At 42.8% G+C, this 18,323-nt stretch overlaps 1 protein-coding gene across 1 annotated transcript in view; it reads right to left on the minus strand.

Annotated features, from left to right (window-relative positions):
- Nucleotides 1–9,185: 9,185 nt before the first annotated feature.
- The window catches only part of BEND4 (BEN domain containing 4), a 29,985-nt gene continuing 20,847 nt past the window's right edge, over nucleotides 9,186–18,323 (minus strand). Inside the window, exons 4-5 of the mRNA XM_054582256.1 lie at nucleotides 13,031–13,271; nucleotides 9,186–9,403 (exon numbers count right to left, since the gene is read on the minus strand). Of these exons, the coding sequence (XP_054438231.1) occupies nucleotides 9,186–9,403; nucleotides 13,031–13,271 (459 nt within the window). The remainder of the gene's footprint in view (nucleotides 9,404–13,030; nucleotides 13,272–18,323) is intronic.

Consider the following 18,323-nt stretch of genomic DNA (forward strand, 5'->3'; position numbering starts at 1 on the left):
TGGCAGACGGGCTGAGTCTATTTCCCTGTGAAGCTTTAGGGCTGAATCAGAGCCAAGTCTCACCTGGGACCCAGGACTTGCACCAGTGCTCATCTAGGAATTTTTTTCCAGAATTTTGAGCAGCAGTCTTCTCAGGCCAAATTGAGAGATAAATCATTACAGTTTAATCAGCCAGAGCTCGGCAGTCTTAACAAGTAGTTACTGATTTTTCAGCCTCATTGTTGCAACTGTTTTCTGTCTTGAAAGTCTTGTAGATCTTACCTTAGAAGATCAGTTTTCCTGGAGCTAAAACATGGGCTTCTCACCTGAGGGCCCAAGTGGATTAGTGCCCTGGCTGCACCACTGTTAGCTCAGTGACTTTGGGAACACGTCTCTAAGCAACACTTTACTCATCTTCAGAGTAGGGGACAATACTAGAGTTTACCTAATAAGAAGATTCTATGCAATAATGACAGTAAAGCACTTACCTACTGACTTAATAAGTGTTAACTATTCAAATTATTAAGAATTAATAAGTCATTTATATAAAGAAGTCAACTCTCTAGATTTCAATGAGGTGCAACCAAAGAGACCTTGGAACTACCTGACTCCTCTCCATGACCATTGTGCCTAACACCGCCCCTTCACCCCTTCTGCACCTTGTTCATGTCCTAGGGGGCTGCCTTGTATGGACATCAATGGGTTCTTCTGCCCCTGGCTTTGGTGACTCTCAGCTAGAGATGGGGGCGCACATAGAGGAAAGGGCAGGGTATGGATTCCCCTGGCTCCCTCCCTGCAGGCTCCGAGAGTCTGTGTCTTTGCACAGAGATCACATTTTCTCTCTAATTGCAGTGCCACCAGCCAGGCACTCACCTCACCCCTTCAGGCTGACAGCACCCTGCTGCTTGTAGATTCAGTCCACCCTGCCCACATCTTTACATCAACTGTGTTCTGCCAGAACGGCTGAAACACCAGCTGTGCATCACTGACAACGTCTATGTGAGGTCTGAACCTCAGCTTTAAGTGAAGGGGGAGAAAAGGAAAAGAGGGGGAAAAAGACTCAATTAGGATTTTTGAGTACACAAAATCACGTATGAATAATGCTTTCCCTGAACTGGCATGCGCGTTGGCTGAGATGGTCAAATTAAAGTTCCTTGGTATGAAAGAGACAGACTCAGTGGTACTTACCTTCTCTCATTTTATGCCTGATACGGCTTTTTGAATACAACTTTACTTGGGGTAACAAGTTGCTCAGTGGAAGCTGGGATTTTCAATAACAAGACAATTTGTTATTTTTCTTCAAACAGCTGCCAAGCTATTGGCTGTATTACTTTGGTTCTTAGGTCATGGTACCTTACACAGTGCCAGGCATGCTGGGCTCTCACATTGCAGAAATGGGAAATCTACTGTAATGGGATTGTATCATAATATATTTGGTTCCTTAATTATGAAAATTGTGTACTGAGCTACATTCTCTAAAATTGGCCTATTTTAACTATTGTGGGTATTTTATATAAATGGAACCATGAAATACGTAGCCTATTTTGTCTGGCTTCTTTCAGTTAGCATGTTTTCAAGGTTCATCCATGTAGTATATATCAGTATTTCAATCCTTTTTCATAAAAATGTCATTGTGTGGATATATATTTTGTTTATCCATTTAACTAATGGACACTTTTTAAAAAAATTATTGATTTTTGGGGGGGAAGAGTGAGATTTGTTCCACTTTTTTACGCATTCTTTGGTTGCTTCTTGTATGTGCCCTGATAGGGGATGGAACCCTTAACCTTGACATATTGAGGACAACTCTTGAACCAACTGAGCAACCCGGCTAGGGCTGCATTTGTGTACATTTTTCGTGCACACGTTTTCAATTTTCTTAGTTCAATACATAGGAGTGCAATTGCTGGGTCATATGGTAACACTATATTTAACATTTTAAGGAACCAACAGTTTTTCAAAATGACTGTAGGAGTTTACATTCCTACCAGTGTTTCAATCTCTCCATGTGTGAGTCACCACTTCCTGTGTCTTTCTCATTTTAGTCATCCTAGTGAAATGGTTTTTCACAGTAGTTTGGTTTGCATTTTCCTAATGAGTAATGATGTTGAGCATCTTTTCACATGTTTATTGGCCATTTGTATATATCTTCCTTGGAAGATGTATATTCAGATTACTTGCTCACCTTTAGTTGGCAAGTTGTAAAAGATCTCTCTATATCCTGTCTTCAAGTCTCTTATCAGAGCCATGATGTACAAATATTTCCTCTCATTCCGTGGGTTATTTTTGTGTTCTTTGAAGCATTAGAGTTTATCATTTAGATGAGGTCTAATTTATCTACTGTTTTATCATTTGTGATTTTGGGTGTCATACTGAATAAACCATTGCCTAATCCAAGATCATTAAGATTTTTTTTTTTTTTTTTTTTTTTACCAACAGTTTTTTAATTCTAGCTCTTCCATTTAGGTCTATGATCTAACTTTGAGTTATTTTTTGTACATGGTATGAGGTAGGGAACAAACTTCATTCTTTTGGATGTGGATACCTTGCTGTCCCAACACCATTTGTTAAAAAAGACTGTTCTTTCCCCATTGAGTTGTCTTGGCATCCTTATTAAAAGTCAATTGACTGCAAATGCAAGGATTTATTTTTGTTGGCCATCTGGGTTCCTTGCCTTTTCATATGAATTTTAGGATGAGCCTGCCAATTTCTATAGAAAAGTCAGCTGAGATTTGGATAGGAACTGCAGTAAATCTGTAGATCAATTTGGGGAGTTTACCATCTTAACAATATTAATTCTTCCACTCTATTATCATGGGATGTCCTGCGATTATTTTTAGATACTTAAAAATTTCTTCTAATGACGTATTACAGTTTTCAGTGTCTAAGTGCCAGACTAGCACATCATGAAACACTTATCCCTAAGTATTTAATTCTTTCTGATGTTATTGAAAATTTTTAATTTCATTTTCAGTTTATTGCTAGTGTATAGAAACACAACTGATTTTTGTATATTGACCTTGTATCCTGCAACCTTGCAAAGTTTGTTCCGAATACTTTTTTTTTTTAACCTTCACCGAGGACATGCTTACTGATTTTAGAGAGGGGAAGGCAGGGAGAGAAACACCGGTGTTAGAGAGAAACATCTATCAGTTGCTTCTCGCACGCCCTTGTGATCCGGGACCAAATCCTAGGCCTGTGCCCTGACCAGGAATTGACCCAATGATCTTCCGGTTTATGGGACGACATTCCAACCAACCGAACCACACTGACCACGGCCCTAATACTTTTGGCTGTATCTTTACCTTGAGTGTCCTGCTCCAAAACATTAAAAAACCCAAGTCACTTAATCCTTTTACTGTTTTAGAAAATAAATTTTAATTGAGATCCCAATTTGAACCCAGATAATTTGGATTAAATTGCTGCTTGCTCTTTCATTCAAAACTACTGCTTAAAACACTGCATCTTCTAGTGCAAAAATAAAACATGTTTATATATTCCCTATAATGTAATGTTTTGTTCTAGTTTTCACTTAGTGTGATCTAGGAAATGATACTTCGATGCTGTTCTGTAAGAGTTGATAGGTCAGATTTATGTTTTATACACTACAAGTGAGAAGTCACAATCATGCCGCCTTAGCCATACTTTGTTTTTGCACTGAGTTCACTGTTTAAAAACCGTAAAAAACCAACATTTGTTCATTGTTAAAAGTCATGAATAGCAGCTGTAGGGTTTTCCCCCTCCCTCATAGAATGGTACGGTGAGTAGGAAATGTGCACGTAATACTGGATGGAAATCTTGGATTCTATGCTACTCATAGATCATCACTGGTTGACCCTTTCATTCACTAGATCAAGTGAATTTTTTGGATGATTTCTGGCCAGTTCCCTGATGTAACTGAGTAGCTTTTAATGGGGCATTAAGCATATACCATTTTCTTGGCATTCAGAGACAAGAACAACACCTTAGCATCAGGGAGAAAAAGGTTGTTTTCAAAAAACAAAAAAAACCAACAGAAAACAAAACCAAACCCAGAAGTGTCTTCAAAGAATTGGAAGAAGATGCTACAAAGCAAGTTAAAACACGAAACAGAGACTTGACATTTATTGTGCAATTTTATCTCCAACAGAACATGTGGCATTCTAGAGGTATATGAGGTAATAAAATCAATACTCCAATTAGAACACCTGAAATAACCAGCTCTAGTAACAAATGTTTCTTATAATTAAAAATATTGAATGCTTAAAAAACTCTTATAACATTTTAAGTTCCTAAAAGAAATGTGCCTAACACTTAAAAAACAACTTACTCTTCTATATAAATTGTTCACAAAAAATCTTGCTATTCTATATTACACTATGCATTTATAGTTTTATTAACATATCCCTAGTGGGTATTAACTCTACACAGTACAATCAAATAGAAATTATTCATAGAGAATTCAACAAGACTCCAACAATAAAAATATCAGGGTCAATGGATTTGTCAGTTTGTTCACGAGTGTTCATCTTAGAAAAGAGAATAAAGGCAAGTTGGCCCCAGGGTTAGGCTGCTACATGAAGTTCCAGAGAAGAGACAGAAAGGCAATGCTTAAAATGGTCTGGGTCAGGCGGGGCCAGTGACCTGGAGTCTCAGGACCCATCTCTTGGTTTTGGCATGCCCCGTTCCCAAGAAACACGAGCTAGGTTCTCACGGCCTTGGCATGCTCTTGAACTTAAACACAGCCAGAGATGTTAAAGCCACAACTACAGGAAAGAATCAACAGATTATACTGTATTTTCTTACAAAGTCTTCACAATAGTTTTCACAGTGACACCAAAAATTAAAACTCTCTCTCCCAAACCAGACGCATCAATTCTAAGGCTACAACAAATAATGAAAAGTGAATGGAACATTGGCTAACTGATGCCATTGCTAACATCTAGTTCCCTAAAAATACTTCACTCAGTTTCAGTTTTTGTTTCGTATCCCTGCGTTTTCATACTGGGAACCTATAAATCTGAACGAATAATTGATTTTAACTTATTCACTACTTTTTCCAAGACTTTTTATTCTTCATCACTGGATCTCACGTAAATGAAGCCTTAGGTAGAAACCTTGGCAGTTCCCTGAAGATACATGGTTTATATGCTCCTACTTAGGCGTCAACATACTTTAAAGGTGGTTTTTAATAACACAAATACCAACATTCCCTCAAAGGCGTAAGTAAAACAACAAACCCCTTCCAAAGTGTTAATGGGCTTTGAGAACTTTGTTTTGACTACGGGGAAAACTGAACTAGGCATTCTGCTTACTGAGCCCAAATTGATCCTTTTATTAGCGGAGTAATTTGGGCAGTGTCCTTATCGATAAAATGGGGATAATTAATAGTTACAGCCTTAGAGGGTGGTTGTAAAGTGCTTCTTAGCAAATACCTGGCACACAGGAACTCAATGAAAAGTAGCTACAGTCATTACTGTTGGTGGTGGTTTCGGATGGGCTGAAATGGTTTTCCAATATGGCCACTTGCATTGGTGAACCTGAGAATGAACAGGTTTTTGAGTAAGTCTCATTAGCAGATTTTTTTCCCCATTGCAATTTGGGGAATTGTGACTCATTGAAAACCTAGTCCTTGTATCAGCCAGCTATGGATGGTCACAAGGAAAATGCTCTCACTACAAATGTTGGTAATTTAGTGCTTTCAATAGCCAAACTGATCAAACTAGTCATTAGATGAACAAAGTCCAGTCCACTCAATACTTCTTACAATTGAATAGAAGTGGCGCCTCATGCATGAATGTATCAGTTACAGTTTTGAATTTTACCTGAGGCAAATATTGATGGGTTACTATTTTTGCAGTCCATGTTGTCTGGTATCAATTCTTCCGTCCCTTCTAAAAACACACCACAAATAGAAGAATGCATGCCACCGGCTGACAGGGCAAGTAGCTTTGCAGAGGGCCGTCAGCTGGGTGACATTTGCCTAATTACTCCAAGTGAAGTGTTTATTTTTATCCAGTACTCACACCACTGAAAGAAGCCATCACTATGTTTACAGAAATGTATCATAATGATACACTCTGCTGTTTAGACACATTTACATTAGAATTCTGACTCCGGCCTTCCATTTGACGTGTTTTGCCACGCAGTTTTGGTTAAGTGTTGCCACATTAAACAGACATCAGTTAGACTTGCACCATATGTGCAAAAATCATTTTCTATTACATTTCTAAAAATTTGTATGAGCTGTCAAAAATCACACAGCTCTGTACTATGAAATGACACAGCACTGAATGAGAAAAGTTATACATCTAAATCTTTCCTAAAAATGAAGTTACCTAAGAATGAGATTTCTGAGATGACTGAAATGTAAGAAAAACCTAAGGAGGTAGTCAGCGGGTATGAGGGTTAGGTTCTAGAGCACAGAATAAATGGTAGAATAAATGAAGGCAATGTTAAAACTTTGCTTTTCAGAAAACAGTGCACGTTAAATCCTATTTGGTGCTCCATCACATGTTCTTATAGCAACAGAAAGGAGGAAAAGCCATTAAAGGGGGCAGAAAAGAGTGTAGAAATCATGAACTTGTAGATTCCCAAGTTTGGAGTGTCGTCCAGATTTTGGGAAAACATCTGATAATACAGGAATCATTACTGGACTGACATTCTATCGACACTGGACACATGGAGTGGCTAGGTCAAATATATCGCAATAATTTGTCTCCCTATAATCCTAATGGAGGTATTTCTTAGGTCCATGTTTTTATGACTTAGGAGAGGCTAAGACAGATCCAGAATATAAAATCACCCTCTTGCTCTACAGCTGTGAAGTAGCTACACATCTGTCTCAATTCCCTACCAAGGTAGGTGACAGCCATCTTCCACGATGCTCTAATCTTATTCCCTACATTCCGAGTGAAGCCTTAGGAAACACTAACGGTGACAACAACCTGGACACTGTGGTGAAAATGAAGAACAAGTGAGTGATGGCAGGCTCAAGGGCTGGATGAAATATTTTCAAGTAAAAAGGGATGGAATGAGCTTTAACGTTTAGTTTATTTTAAAAGCACTTAGCACTGGGGTTAACCATAAATTTCTAAACAGTGCAGCTTCAACGAGATGGTGAGAAATGTGACCTTTGTAATCACAGACTAAGGTCCCCTCCACAGGTTCCTGGCCTACGTCGTCCAACGCAGGTCACTGAGGGATTAACTATCCTCAGCGAAGACCAGCACAACACAGGCAAACACAGGACAAGATGATACTTAGATGTGGAGACGTGTGGAATTCTCAAGATTACAGGAAAATGGTAAGTCAAAAGTTTTATTATTTTTTGGGGGGAGGTGTTCTTAAAAGCAGTGGTCAAATATTGCTGCTATACAAATAAGACAGGTACTCAGCAGTACAGATAACTAAAGTCTAATGCAAAAAAGAGAAAAAGAAAAAGTAAAATGGATAGACAGGTGAGGTTATGGTGGTACTTTTCTTCTAGCCAAGATTTTATGTCACAAAAGAATCTTACAAGATATTGATTTTCTAGGCCTCTAAAACCCTTAGAAACTCCAAGGAAAAAGATCTTAGTTTCATAGTTCCCACAGGCAACACTGCATTTGCCCTTATATTTCTTAAAAAAAAAAAAACCAAACGAAATAAACCCCAAGTTTTAGCTAACTTGTCTAAAACAAGATCAAAATATTAGTTCTCCCCACACCATTTAACAGATCTGACAATTGACCATCTCTATAAATATTAAACTAAGCCTGTGCATATAGTTGGTGGTAGTTATTGAAAATAAAGGAAAATTTATTTACTTTGACCAAAAATGGCAAAAAAAAGAACGCTTTATAAATGGATGCTCATAAACTTTAAATGACTTTTCAATCAATTTTCAAAATCCTTAGTTACGACTGTAGATGACATTAATAGCCTTCAAGAAATGCTGCCCATTTAGCCCTTTGCTTACAAAGGATGTAGAAATCTGGATTAATCTGATAAAGTCTCTCCTGACGTGCAAACCCGAAGCCCTCAGAAACAGATTCTAGCATCTCTGTAGCATCTGTGGATAAGAAATGGTTCCAAAGACACTATTAATTTCACATACGCAACTCAACAAATTAAACTGGGGAAAGTGGATGTTAACCTAGCCAGAGCTTGCAGCTTGCAAGAGTATCGGGAGAAGCAGGCACACACAGTGGGATGAAACACTTTCATTGGTGACGAGAAACAGAAGTTTTATGCAAATTCTAAAGACCAACTGAGCATAGAAAGACCCTCAAATTTCAGAGAAATTACAGACAAGCCCATTGCATAGTTGTCAGCATGGTCTTGAAGCTGTATGTGCGTACGACTCAGACATCTGTTCAATTCAGTGAACACCATCAGTCACACCGCTTGCTTGGCCTTCAGTGCACCGAGCAACGAATCGATACAAAGTCTTTGTTTAACCCATCACTTTGGCATTGTGTCAATAAAACCAGATTTAAGGTTCTGGGAACTGTGGATCTATGAACCTACAAAATCAAGCACTGAACAGTGGTTTTGGATCTTTGGATGTTTCCTGACCACCTTACTGAGAACTATTGCTGTTTGTAAACTCCAGAGATCACACAGTGCCTTCCTGATCAACACAGTAGGGTTTTTTTTTTTTTGGTAAAAATAACTGAGAAAAACAGCTGACTTCCCATTAATCACTGTCTAGGGGTGGCCTCCGTTCTCTGGTTTCTAGTTAACAGGCTCTATCAACGTAGACACAGCATATGATGTCACCTGTCCTATGTCTCTGCTGAGTATGAATGCAAGTCTTTGGAAAACATAAAGACAACTTATTTGCGTTAAAGTAAGAGAATGCTTGTTCCCTGTCTCTTTAAGTGATTCCCACAGGTAGGAACACTAACCCAATTTCCACGGGGACCAGCTCTGCTCAGGAAGTAGAGTTTACTTGATTTCAGACAGGAGACTAGGAGGGCTTGCCTATTTTTTTTTGTTTTCCACCCTTATCACTTAGCTAGTAATCTTTTAAAATCAATTGTAGTTTTTCTTTTTCATATTCTGAAAATCTGTGGTAGGCTCCACAGACTTGGGAACTGTGGCACTAGGTCAAGAGAGTTCACATTTAGGATGCGTCAAGTCTGACAGAACGCCATGCTTTGGACTCTAAAGTGATGGGAATAGGACATTCACAACAGGGACTCTTGGGAGGACCAGTGGCTACAACGGAAAAGTCTCGTCCACTAATCCCCAGACCCATCCTGGGAACTCTTGTTGAAGACTTCATCCTGGGCAGCCTGGTGATCCATCCCTTCGTAAAACGAGCCACCGTTGTGCAGGAACGTCCCCACCGCGCGCCCCTGCCGGGCATGGCCCACAGCGTCGCTGAACACCTTGTTGATCTGCTCCTCTGAGGGCATCCACCAGTCGGGGTTGGAGGTACAGTGCATCCTAATGAATTCTGTGGGGACATACAAGACAATAAAAAAAGAGAGAGGAAAGAAAAACAGCTGGATTTTGCAGAAGATGGTAGGAGAGACGGCTTAAACATTAACAGAAGTACTGTAAGGAGGGCTTTATGAGAACTCCAATGCAATGCCATGATGATGCCACTATTAGACCTGACATTTCATACCCATTTTCTACAAATGTGCAAGAGTAACCGTCACGCAAGTTGGGGGGGTGATCCTTCTAAGGAACATTTGCTACTGAAATCAAAGGTAAACCTGATTGGCAAGACACGGTCAACACTATGGTTGATAAAAGTTACGGAGTTATATTTTCAAAACCCCTATTGTTACCGCCTCACAGTTTTAGGTTATCTCCAGAAGCATAGCAAGTATCATTCATATGGTACCCTCCAGCCAGCTGCTAATGTGTAGACTAAGTGTAACAAAATAACAAAATCTCATCCAGTGAAAAACTGCCTAAATTTTGGTTCAGAAGAGGTTTGCACATTCTTAAAATCTTATACGACAGGCTATATTTTTTTCTCTAATTGTGGTGTCTTACATATATGCACTGACAAACATTTTTAAAATGAGATTTCCTTTAAATATTTAACTTCACCAGCAAGCAATTAGCAGGCCTGGAAGAATGTCTGTATAAAAAGTAGCTAAGGCTCCAATGGAACATTAGCCCTTCCTGTGTTTCTGCAGGGCCGAGGGCACCTGCATCATGCCTACGTAGCTATTTAAATATGCACAGTTGTACAATGAAGTGAACATGTTAGGAAAAGCTCTACGTCTACTATGTTTTTTTTTTTTTTGGTACAGCTGGCAGAGTTCAGGATGACTACTATTCACACATCGTTTTCTCTCCAGCAATGATCCCTCCACGAGACAACAGTGCTGACCGTATGACTGGATTGGCCTGAAATTTCTTTGTGAAATCCATGCTCTACCCGCCTGTGGGGGAAGCTAACGCTTTCAAAGACCCAGACCTCAGAAATCTCAGGAACAGAACTGTGCCTATCTCAGTTGAGTCTGGCTTAGAGAAGCAGGGCACCTCTGAGGTGGTTGGCACCCCTTTGATTCTGTGCCTGACGTGAGAGACGCACTTGCCTCACCCGAGTCCCAGCCCCGGTGGCCTTCCCTGGGGACAGCACTGCTTATTCGGCTCCTCCCTCTGCAAAGCTGCCATGATCTTAGTGGCTTATCCTGGGGGGCAAGCCTGGGAAAAACCAGAAGGTAATTCTCAAGCCTAGGTCACCGTCCTTAGTCCTCATAACGCTAGGCAGAGAGAAAGGAGGCATTCTGAGACCCCGAGGGCTCAGACATTTACGCTTCCTATTATTTCATTTGCGTTCACAGCTCTTTACAACTGTCCTCCCATCATCTCCAGCCAGACTACAAGCTACAGAAGCCAGGGACTGTTTCCTGCTCCTTTCTGTCCTCCTCAAGTCCCGACCGTATTCAGTAAGTATTCAGCACCTGTAGTAGGAATTTCCCCGTCCCTCTCCATGGACCACTCTCATGTGAGCACAAGGCAATGAGACTCAAAATTTATCAATGAGAGGAAACAAAGGCCAACGGATGAGGGGGCTGCACGTCGGCGCTCTGGGAGCGTGTGCTGCTCTGGGACACCTCCCCCTCCTTAGCATCTCCTGCTGTGACAAGACTTTCCTTAATACTGTGACAGCCGACTCAAAGCTGAAAGTAGAGCTCATTCTGTCTTCACAGGTCCTCTTCCCTCTAGGGGCACCTCTGGGAGCAGGTTAGCCCAGGATTTGATTCTATTCCCCAGAGTGTCCGAACTCTGAGGCTTCCTTTGGCCACTGTAATCTTGCTCAAAACAAGGACATCCACCCCAGGAGTCACCGGGCCTAAACCTTTAGGGAGGGACCCCCATCTGGGTCATAGGAAGGCCCTAGGATTTCAGCCTTTCGGACAGACATGGAAATGCTCTAACCAGCTGCCTTGGACACAGGCAATCACCATCCTCTGCCTGTGTATCCTCCAGGGGAGGCCTGTGGGTCATGTCCCCGAGAGAAGCAGGAGCTGGAGAAGGTGGAGTCTGGTCTGTGAGCCCGGGCTGCAGTTAGTGTCACGCAGGGCCTGGCAGCACGCTCAGGGCAGTGGCACTGGTGCTTTGGGATAGATACCAATCCTTCTGTCTCATGAACTTGCTAGTTAAAATGTAAAGTGTTTCATAGTAATTTCTGGAAAGGGAAACCACTGTGAGGCCTCTTATCCTGAGCCCCTCAGAAGCCTCAGGGCAACTTCCGGAGTTCACCCACAGAGCGCTTTCAGGGGAGCTCCCAGCCCCTGCTGCCTCTGGTACTCCTGGGGACTGACTCCATCAGCTCTGATGATGTCGGGAAAGAAGGGACGCCATGGCTAGTTTGCGGAGAAAAGACTCTGGAAATTTCCATCACACCCACTCTGAACAAGTGCAACTTCCAGGACGGCCAACAGGGGGTGCTCTGGAGCACCTGTCCCTCACCGCTATGGGCGTTTTCATTCTGGTGGTTTTCTCAAGTATGGGCGTCAGATCACCTGGGGTGATCCAGAGGTGCAGCAACACATGCCTCCCTGTCCCCACCCCAGAGTAGTTGAATCAGCAGCTCAGGGTGGGCATGGGAAATCTCGGCTGCTCACAAATATTACACATGCATTTTAGGCAACTAACAAGTCACTGTGGGCAGCCCAGGGAGGAGTGTAAGAGAGACTGTCCTGTGTAATAACTGAGGTCTGAACCGTGCTCATGTGTTTCCCTGTGACTTCCTCACCAGAAAATGTTTGATCCATGCCCAGAGTAAATCATTATCAAATCTTTCTGATCAATGAAATTCCTACTGAACTATACAGGTTAATAGCCAAGCTTTTTGGTCTGAACTTTTCCAGGTGTGAACGATGTCTCTTGTTGGCACTATAATGTTCTTAGCTGTCTGTGTTTGCTTGTTTTGAACCTGCTGGATGAACTATGTATCTGCTGATTCTTCCCCCCACCCTCTCCCCTGGCTACCAAGTGTGGGTCTGCTGCCAAGCAATCAGTTGTTAATACTGATGAAACCTAAGCTGTATTTTTAATACAGGAACTTCTTTTTTGGAAACTAATAGAATAAAGTTTGACTGGGCAAGTAATACTTTAGGCGCTAAGGAAAACGAATGCTAAATAAATTTAAGGAGTTGGCAGTAAATATTCTCGAGAAGGAAGCTAGATGGGATGCGGGCAGGGATGGGCCACAGGCTCCAAAGGAAAATGGGCTGTATCATTTCCCTAAAGTGTAAAAAAAATCCCGCGTCTTCCCATCCTCTGCACATTCCCATCCTCTGCACATTCCCCTCGTGCTCCGGCTCCGCTGGAGGTGGCCTTCTCCAGCAGCGTATAAAGTCTGAATTTAAAGCGTGAAACATGAGGTGCTATGCAATGCTTATGTGCCATTCAGTGAGAACACCCAGGCTAAAAGCACACGAGAATTTTTAAAAAGACCTCTCGATACCAAGTAGATGGGCCACATGAAGCCTATACGGTCTCAGAGGGAAAAAACCAAAAAACAGTCAAGGCCGAACACTTGCACGGGAGCCACAGCCAATGCGGTGAAATGAGATCACAGATGGCGACACTGAGTGGAAGGATGCAGTACCTCGGAGGCATGTTACTTTAACTGGATCCAGAGGGCGTCTTTCGGGACCTGTCTCTCCTGACTGCACTGACCTTTTCCTTTTCCCAAGGCCGCATGAGTACTTAAGCTCATCGGTCGTGAAAACAAATCGGATGAGGTATCGAAGGAGCCGCCTCCCATCTTTCTTTGAAGAATTTACAGCCTCGTCCCACTGTTTGCTCGTTATGTAGACAGGATAGTTGTTCAACAGCTGCTTGCTTCCCTGGAAGAGCGAAATATTCTCTCATTACCTACTTAGCCAGCCAGCCAGGAGCGCAGGCGATCTCCATTTCAAAGGCGGACGTGCTTTTTAACCAAGTGGCTGTGTGCTGACAATGAACCAGGTATTGGAGAGCACCAAGTAATTTGCTCACACTTAGAACGGGCACTTTTCAAATTACATTTGCATTTTCTATAACAAGAGCCAACGAGTTATAATGAACACCTTTGAAAGAGGAGCTATTTATAACTTGCATTTTAACAGGCAGGTTAAAATGTGTCACGATCCAATGACAGGGAACACTATTTAAATAGAAGCCGTAACTTTCCTTTTCAATCTATTAAAATATGCAGGAATGACTTTGAAGAATGTGATCAAATAGGTCTCTCCATCCTTCTGTTGGCAGTCACGTACATTCAGAAATGATTCTGGTGGTCTTATTTTCAGAAGGCATTACTTGTGTTTATGCACCTAACACCTGAGAGACACTGATTACATTACAGTGGAAACAACCAACATTAAAGAGTAAATTTTAAAAAGGGGGGAACTGCGGAAACTGAAGAAAAAAATCATTAATAATAATACATAACAGGTTTCCTCAAATTACAGCTTTTGCAAATGCCATGTCAACTCAAAATTTTTCTTACTTTCCACCTTCATAATTTATGTCTGCTATAAAATTCCCCAGCTAAACAGCTGCAATGGGACTAATTATGGGAATTTCTGTAACACTTATAAGCCATGTTTAGTCAACTGCACCTACACAACCATTCCTTTAGTTCTGGTTGTCCATAAAATTCTACAGTCCAGGACAATTAATTAACTCGTGATCTCAGTTTTAATGGACTCCTTCTCCAGTAATTAAGGTGTACAAAATAAAGAAGGGAAAACACATTCAGTTTTACAACTCTGCACATTTATTATAGGTTATAAATTTGGCAATGTTTGGGTCTATTAGGGCTTTATTTAAAAAAGTGTTCTCTGTTCAGTTAAGCACCGAAGGGCAAATGGCACAGAAGCGCATGGGAAGGAGGTAGCCAGATTTGGCTATGACATCGTCACCAAACTATACCCTGGAAGCTCATCTCCGTATCATTCATCCTTCCTTAAATTCGCAGTAGTGTGACTCAGTTTCCTTTTTAAGGGAGGAAGCTGAGGCACAAGATTTGTGCTTTGAATTTAGAATTAGTTTCAGTGTAAACTGAACTTGGTTCCAGGTCTTATTTGCTGTGTTTCTTGAGCAAGTTACTATTCCAGTTTGTTGAACCCAAGTTTCTCTGCCTGTGAAATGGAAGGAATTAGCTCTATTAGCGTGGGTTTAAGATAGGAGTATTTGGGAGCATAAATCAGCCCTGGCTCTGTGTACTATGGAGGATCACACTATGGGCAGGACCCCGAGGTCCCAAAGGGTCCCTCAGCCCAGGCTGCTGTCTCATGGCAGGAGAAGGGATGGAGTGACTTGAGTCTGTGGCAGGGCAGACAGAGAAGCGAGCATGAAAGATGCTGACTCAAGGGGGTTAGGCAGCCAACTCAGAGAGCCAGGGTGCGGGGGATGGTGGGGTCTGGGTGATTCCAGGAGAAGTGGTGGTGTCCTTCGCACAGGTAAGGAACAGGGGCACGTCTGGAGGAGGTGGAGGCTGATAGCCAGAGAATTCCCCCGCCTCCCACGCACATGGAGGGAAAGGCTAACAGGGTTCGGATTAGCTGACCCCTCAGCCCTCAGGGCAGCCCACTGGGGCCTGGGGAAGGCGGGATCCAGGTCTGGTGGCCTCAGACCTTGAACTGTGTCAGAAGTATTTCTATGGAAAGCCCTTACTAAACTGTCACCATACACTGAGCTGAGGACGAGCAGCCTGAGGCGGCCACGTGCACTGTCCCCCTGGCCTCTTTCCTCTCACAGGTCGAGGTACAAAGGCGCTCAGGGGCAGGCCCCACACAGGTGGCTTCACTTCTCTAAACTTCAGTGCTCTTCTGTCAAAATAAGGACAATAATTCCAGTGTGCAGGTTTGAGGTGAGGCGTCCACCTGTCTCCCCACCAGAAGATAAGCCCACGAGGGCTGGGATTATTTTCTGCTTTATTCGGGGCCTTTCCCGGAGGCAGAGAACAGTGCCTGCTGCAGAGTCGGTACCACAAACACCTCGAATGACTGAGGTAGGGAACGTGGCCGTGACCAGCACACAGCGGACACTCAACAACGGTGCTGCAATGAAGAGTTTTTCCTTATTTTTTTAAGTGCTGCAGCACTAGGACATTTGAAGAGCTTTTGATTTTAATAAATTGAGAAAATTAAAGAACTTCACGGAGACCATCAAAGACAGGGGACTTTCACCACCATCCTTAATTTAAAATCATCTTCTCAGTTATGGTCCTTATAAGTACACTTGTCAGCCTTAGAAAAGGAGACTGTGCAACCAATTTTTAAACCTTTTATTTATTTAACACCGTACAAGTTTTAAAGTGGCTTTCCCTTGGGTGTGTGAGCTCCTTTAGCAAGACAGGATTCCCGTAGCTGTTTGGTCAAACAAAGTTAAATCCTTTCCCAAGTTCTCACAAGTCAAAAGGCAGAGCTGGGAACCCTGCCCCTGAATTCAGAGTTCACCCCTCAGACCAGAGTGAGTCTATTTCAAGGTGGGAGGCACCTGAGACCAAGGAGCTGACAATCCAAGGAGAAAGCTTTCTCAAACCCTTAAAAAATCTCCTCAGAAATGCAGCAACTCTTCATAAAATGTAGCTCTCATAAAATGTAGAAATGCCATTTGGAGGTACTTTTCTTAAAAAAAAAAAAAAAGGAAAAGAGAGAAAGTGATTTATAGCTCAAAGCAACTCAATGCTCTGTGCTGTGGATAAGATTTACCATACATAGTTAATAGAAATGAAATGTAACAAGTAATACTAATGTGAAAATGGTTATATGCCACACATGACAGTAACACTAATATATAGTAATGTTGATGATGATGGGCAATTAAAATTCATATTGTCCTATCCAGGGGAAATGTAGGTATTTCCCCTATTTTCATGTTTTTCTAGAATCCTGATTGCATAGCCTCTTAATTAGTCACCAACAGGTTACTGACTTCTGACCTATCGTTGAGTCAACTTTGAAAAAGCCAAGATGAACAGTATTCCTTTTATGTCTTCACAGACTCTTAACCACATGGAAGACACAGATGTACCTAACTGTTCAGTAAGTTCTGAGTTCATCTTATGAATAATGCGCTCTGGCGGTACAGAGATGGCGTGGCAGTCAGGGAGAGCTTCTTGGACAAAGTGGGCTTTTCAGATGTGCTTTTTGTGTAACAGAAATGTCAAATTAAGAAACTGTGGATCTTATCCTAAGGTGCAATCAAAGGATTTTAAGTATGTGACATGTATTTTGGATCTATGCTTTAGAAAAATTACTTTAGCTTGGAGAATGGGGAAGACAGAATCCACTGCCACAGTCCAGGTGAAAAGTGACGAGAATGGACTACAGACAAGTGAGACTATTCAACAGGGCTGTTCGACAGTGGACGTCAGGGATGAGGAAGAGGAGGGGTTATGAAGCCCCAGGCCTTTCTGTCTGGGGCTGGGGCTGCCTTTACTGCAGGGAAAGCGGAGTCTGGATGGGTGTTCAGAGGTGTCTTGAATTCAGGGCACGCGGGCATTCCATGCTGGCCAGGCACTGGACACTCTGGTCTAGAGTTGAGCCCTGGGGTCTGATGGGCTAGATCTGGGACCATTAACCTACACACAGTTGATGATCAGAAAGAGAACATGCCTGAGCAGAGAAAGGCAGCGGAGAGCAGAAGAAAGAGATGCAGGACAAAACCTGGGAGAACAGTGGATGGAAAACTCCTTAAAGCACACTAAGAGACGGGCGGGGAACCAGAAGAGAAAGATCATGGAGGAGGGTGGGGAGATCCTGGATATAACGAAGACTGAAAAAAGGGCCCCTGGACTGGACAACTGGCAAAGCCGCCGAGGCCTCCTGCAGAGCATCAGACAGGTCGTGGAGGCAGAGACAGACTGCAGGGGGTGGAGGGGCAAATGGAAATTAAGCAGGTGGAAATGATGACTACAGATCAGTCTTCCGAGCGTTTAGTCTCTGTAAAAAAAGGAGGTCAACATTCAGCAAGTGCCTTCAATGGTAGGCAGTGGGGGCCTAACCTTCGAGGAGTGAGCTGGGTCGCAGTGTAGGATGCAAGTGCTGACAGAGGATTCTTCTGGGTGATGGAAGGAGAAAGATAAGACAGTAAGTGCTGGAGGGAGGGAGGAAGCATCAGGGAGGCTTTTTTTCAGGGTGCGAGGACGCGAGTGCTTGCTGCTCAGGGGAATGACCCCGTAACCAGCGAGAAATCAGTGCAGAAGTCAAGGAGTAACTGAAGGCACGACGCCCTGGAGGAGGGAGGGAAAAACTGTCCTACGCGCCCGACCTCCGACCGCCGGCACTGGCAAGGGCACGCCTCCTGCACCAAATCTGAACAGGTGCAGCCGAATTCGGCGGGCTGATTCAGCTCGGTGTCTTACTTTTTTGCTGAATTCAAGAGAGGGAGTGTGGTGGGACCCGGGATAGGCTGGGGCTGCAAGAAGGGCCAGACCTTTGAAATCCCTCCTCCAATGACAGGGAAAGGGAGCAAGCGCTCAGCAAGTCTCAGGTCACACTGAAGGTGACGGTCTCTGACAGCACTAGACTGACTCCCCGCTCTTCGCCTCGTCTCCTATGAGAAAACTGCAGGGTCATGTGTTTTTGTGTTTCTACAGCAGAGAGGCATGGGGCCAGGTGGGAACAAGTGTGCAGATGGAACTACCAGACAGTAAGCACAGGGATGGAACTTTAGTATTATTTGAATGCTGTCGGATATTTGACCACAGGATGACAAAGCGCCAACATCCTACCATTACCAGCATGAACAAATCACCCACCTGGCCAAATGCAGAAAACTTAACCACTTAAATCTATTATTATCAATTCTAGACATTTATAACCCCACTAAAGTAGAGTACACTTCTTCCATTGAACTTAGGCGCTAACGTCCCTAAAATGAAAATAACAAACACAGAAGACTGAGCC

The sequence above is a fragment of the Pteronotus mesoamericanus genome, unplaced genomic scaffold (assembly GCF_021234165.1).
Source record: "Pteronotus mesoamericanus isolate MK-2021 breed Mesoamerican mustached bat unplaced genomic scaffold, CSHL_Meso_final contig_68, whole genome shotgun sequence".
Taxonomy (NCBI): domain Eukaryota; kingdom Metazoa; phylum Chordata; class Mammalia; order Chiroptera; family Mormoopidae; genus Pteronotus; species Pteronotus mesoamericanus.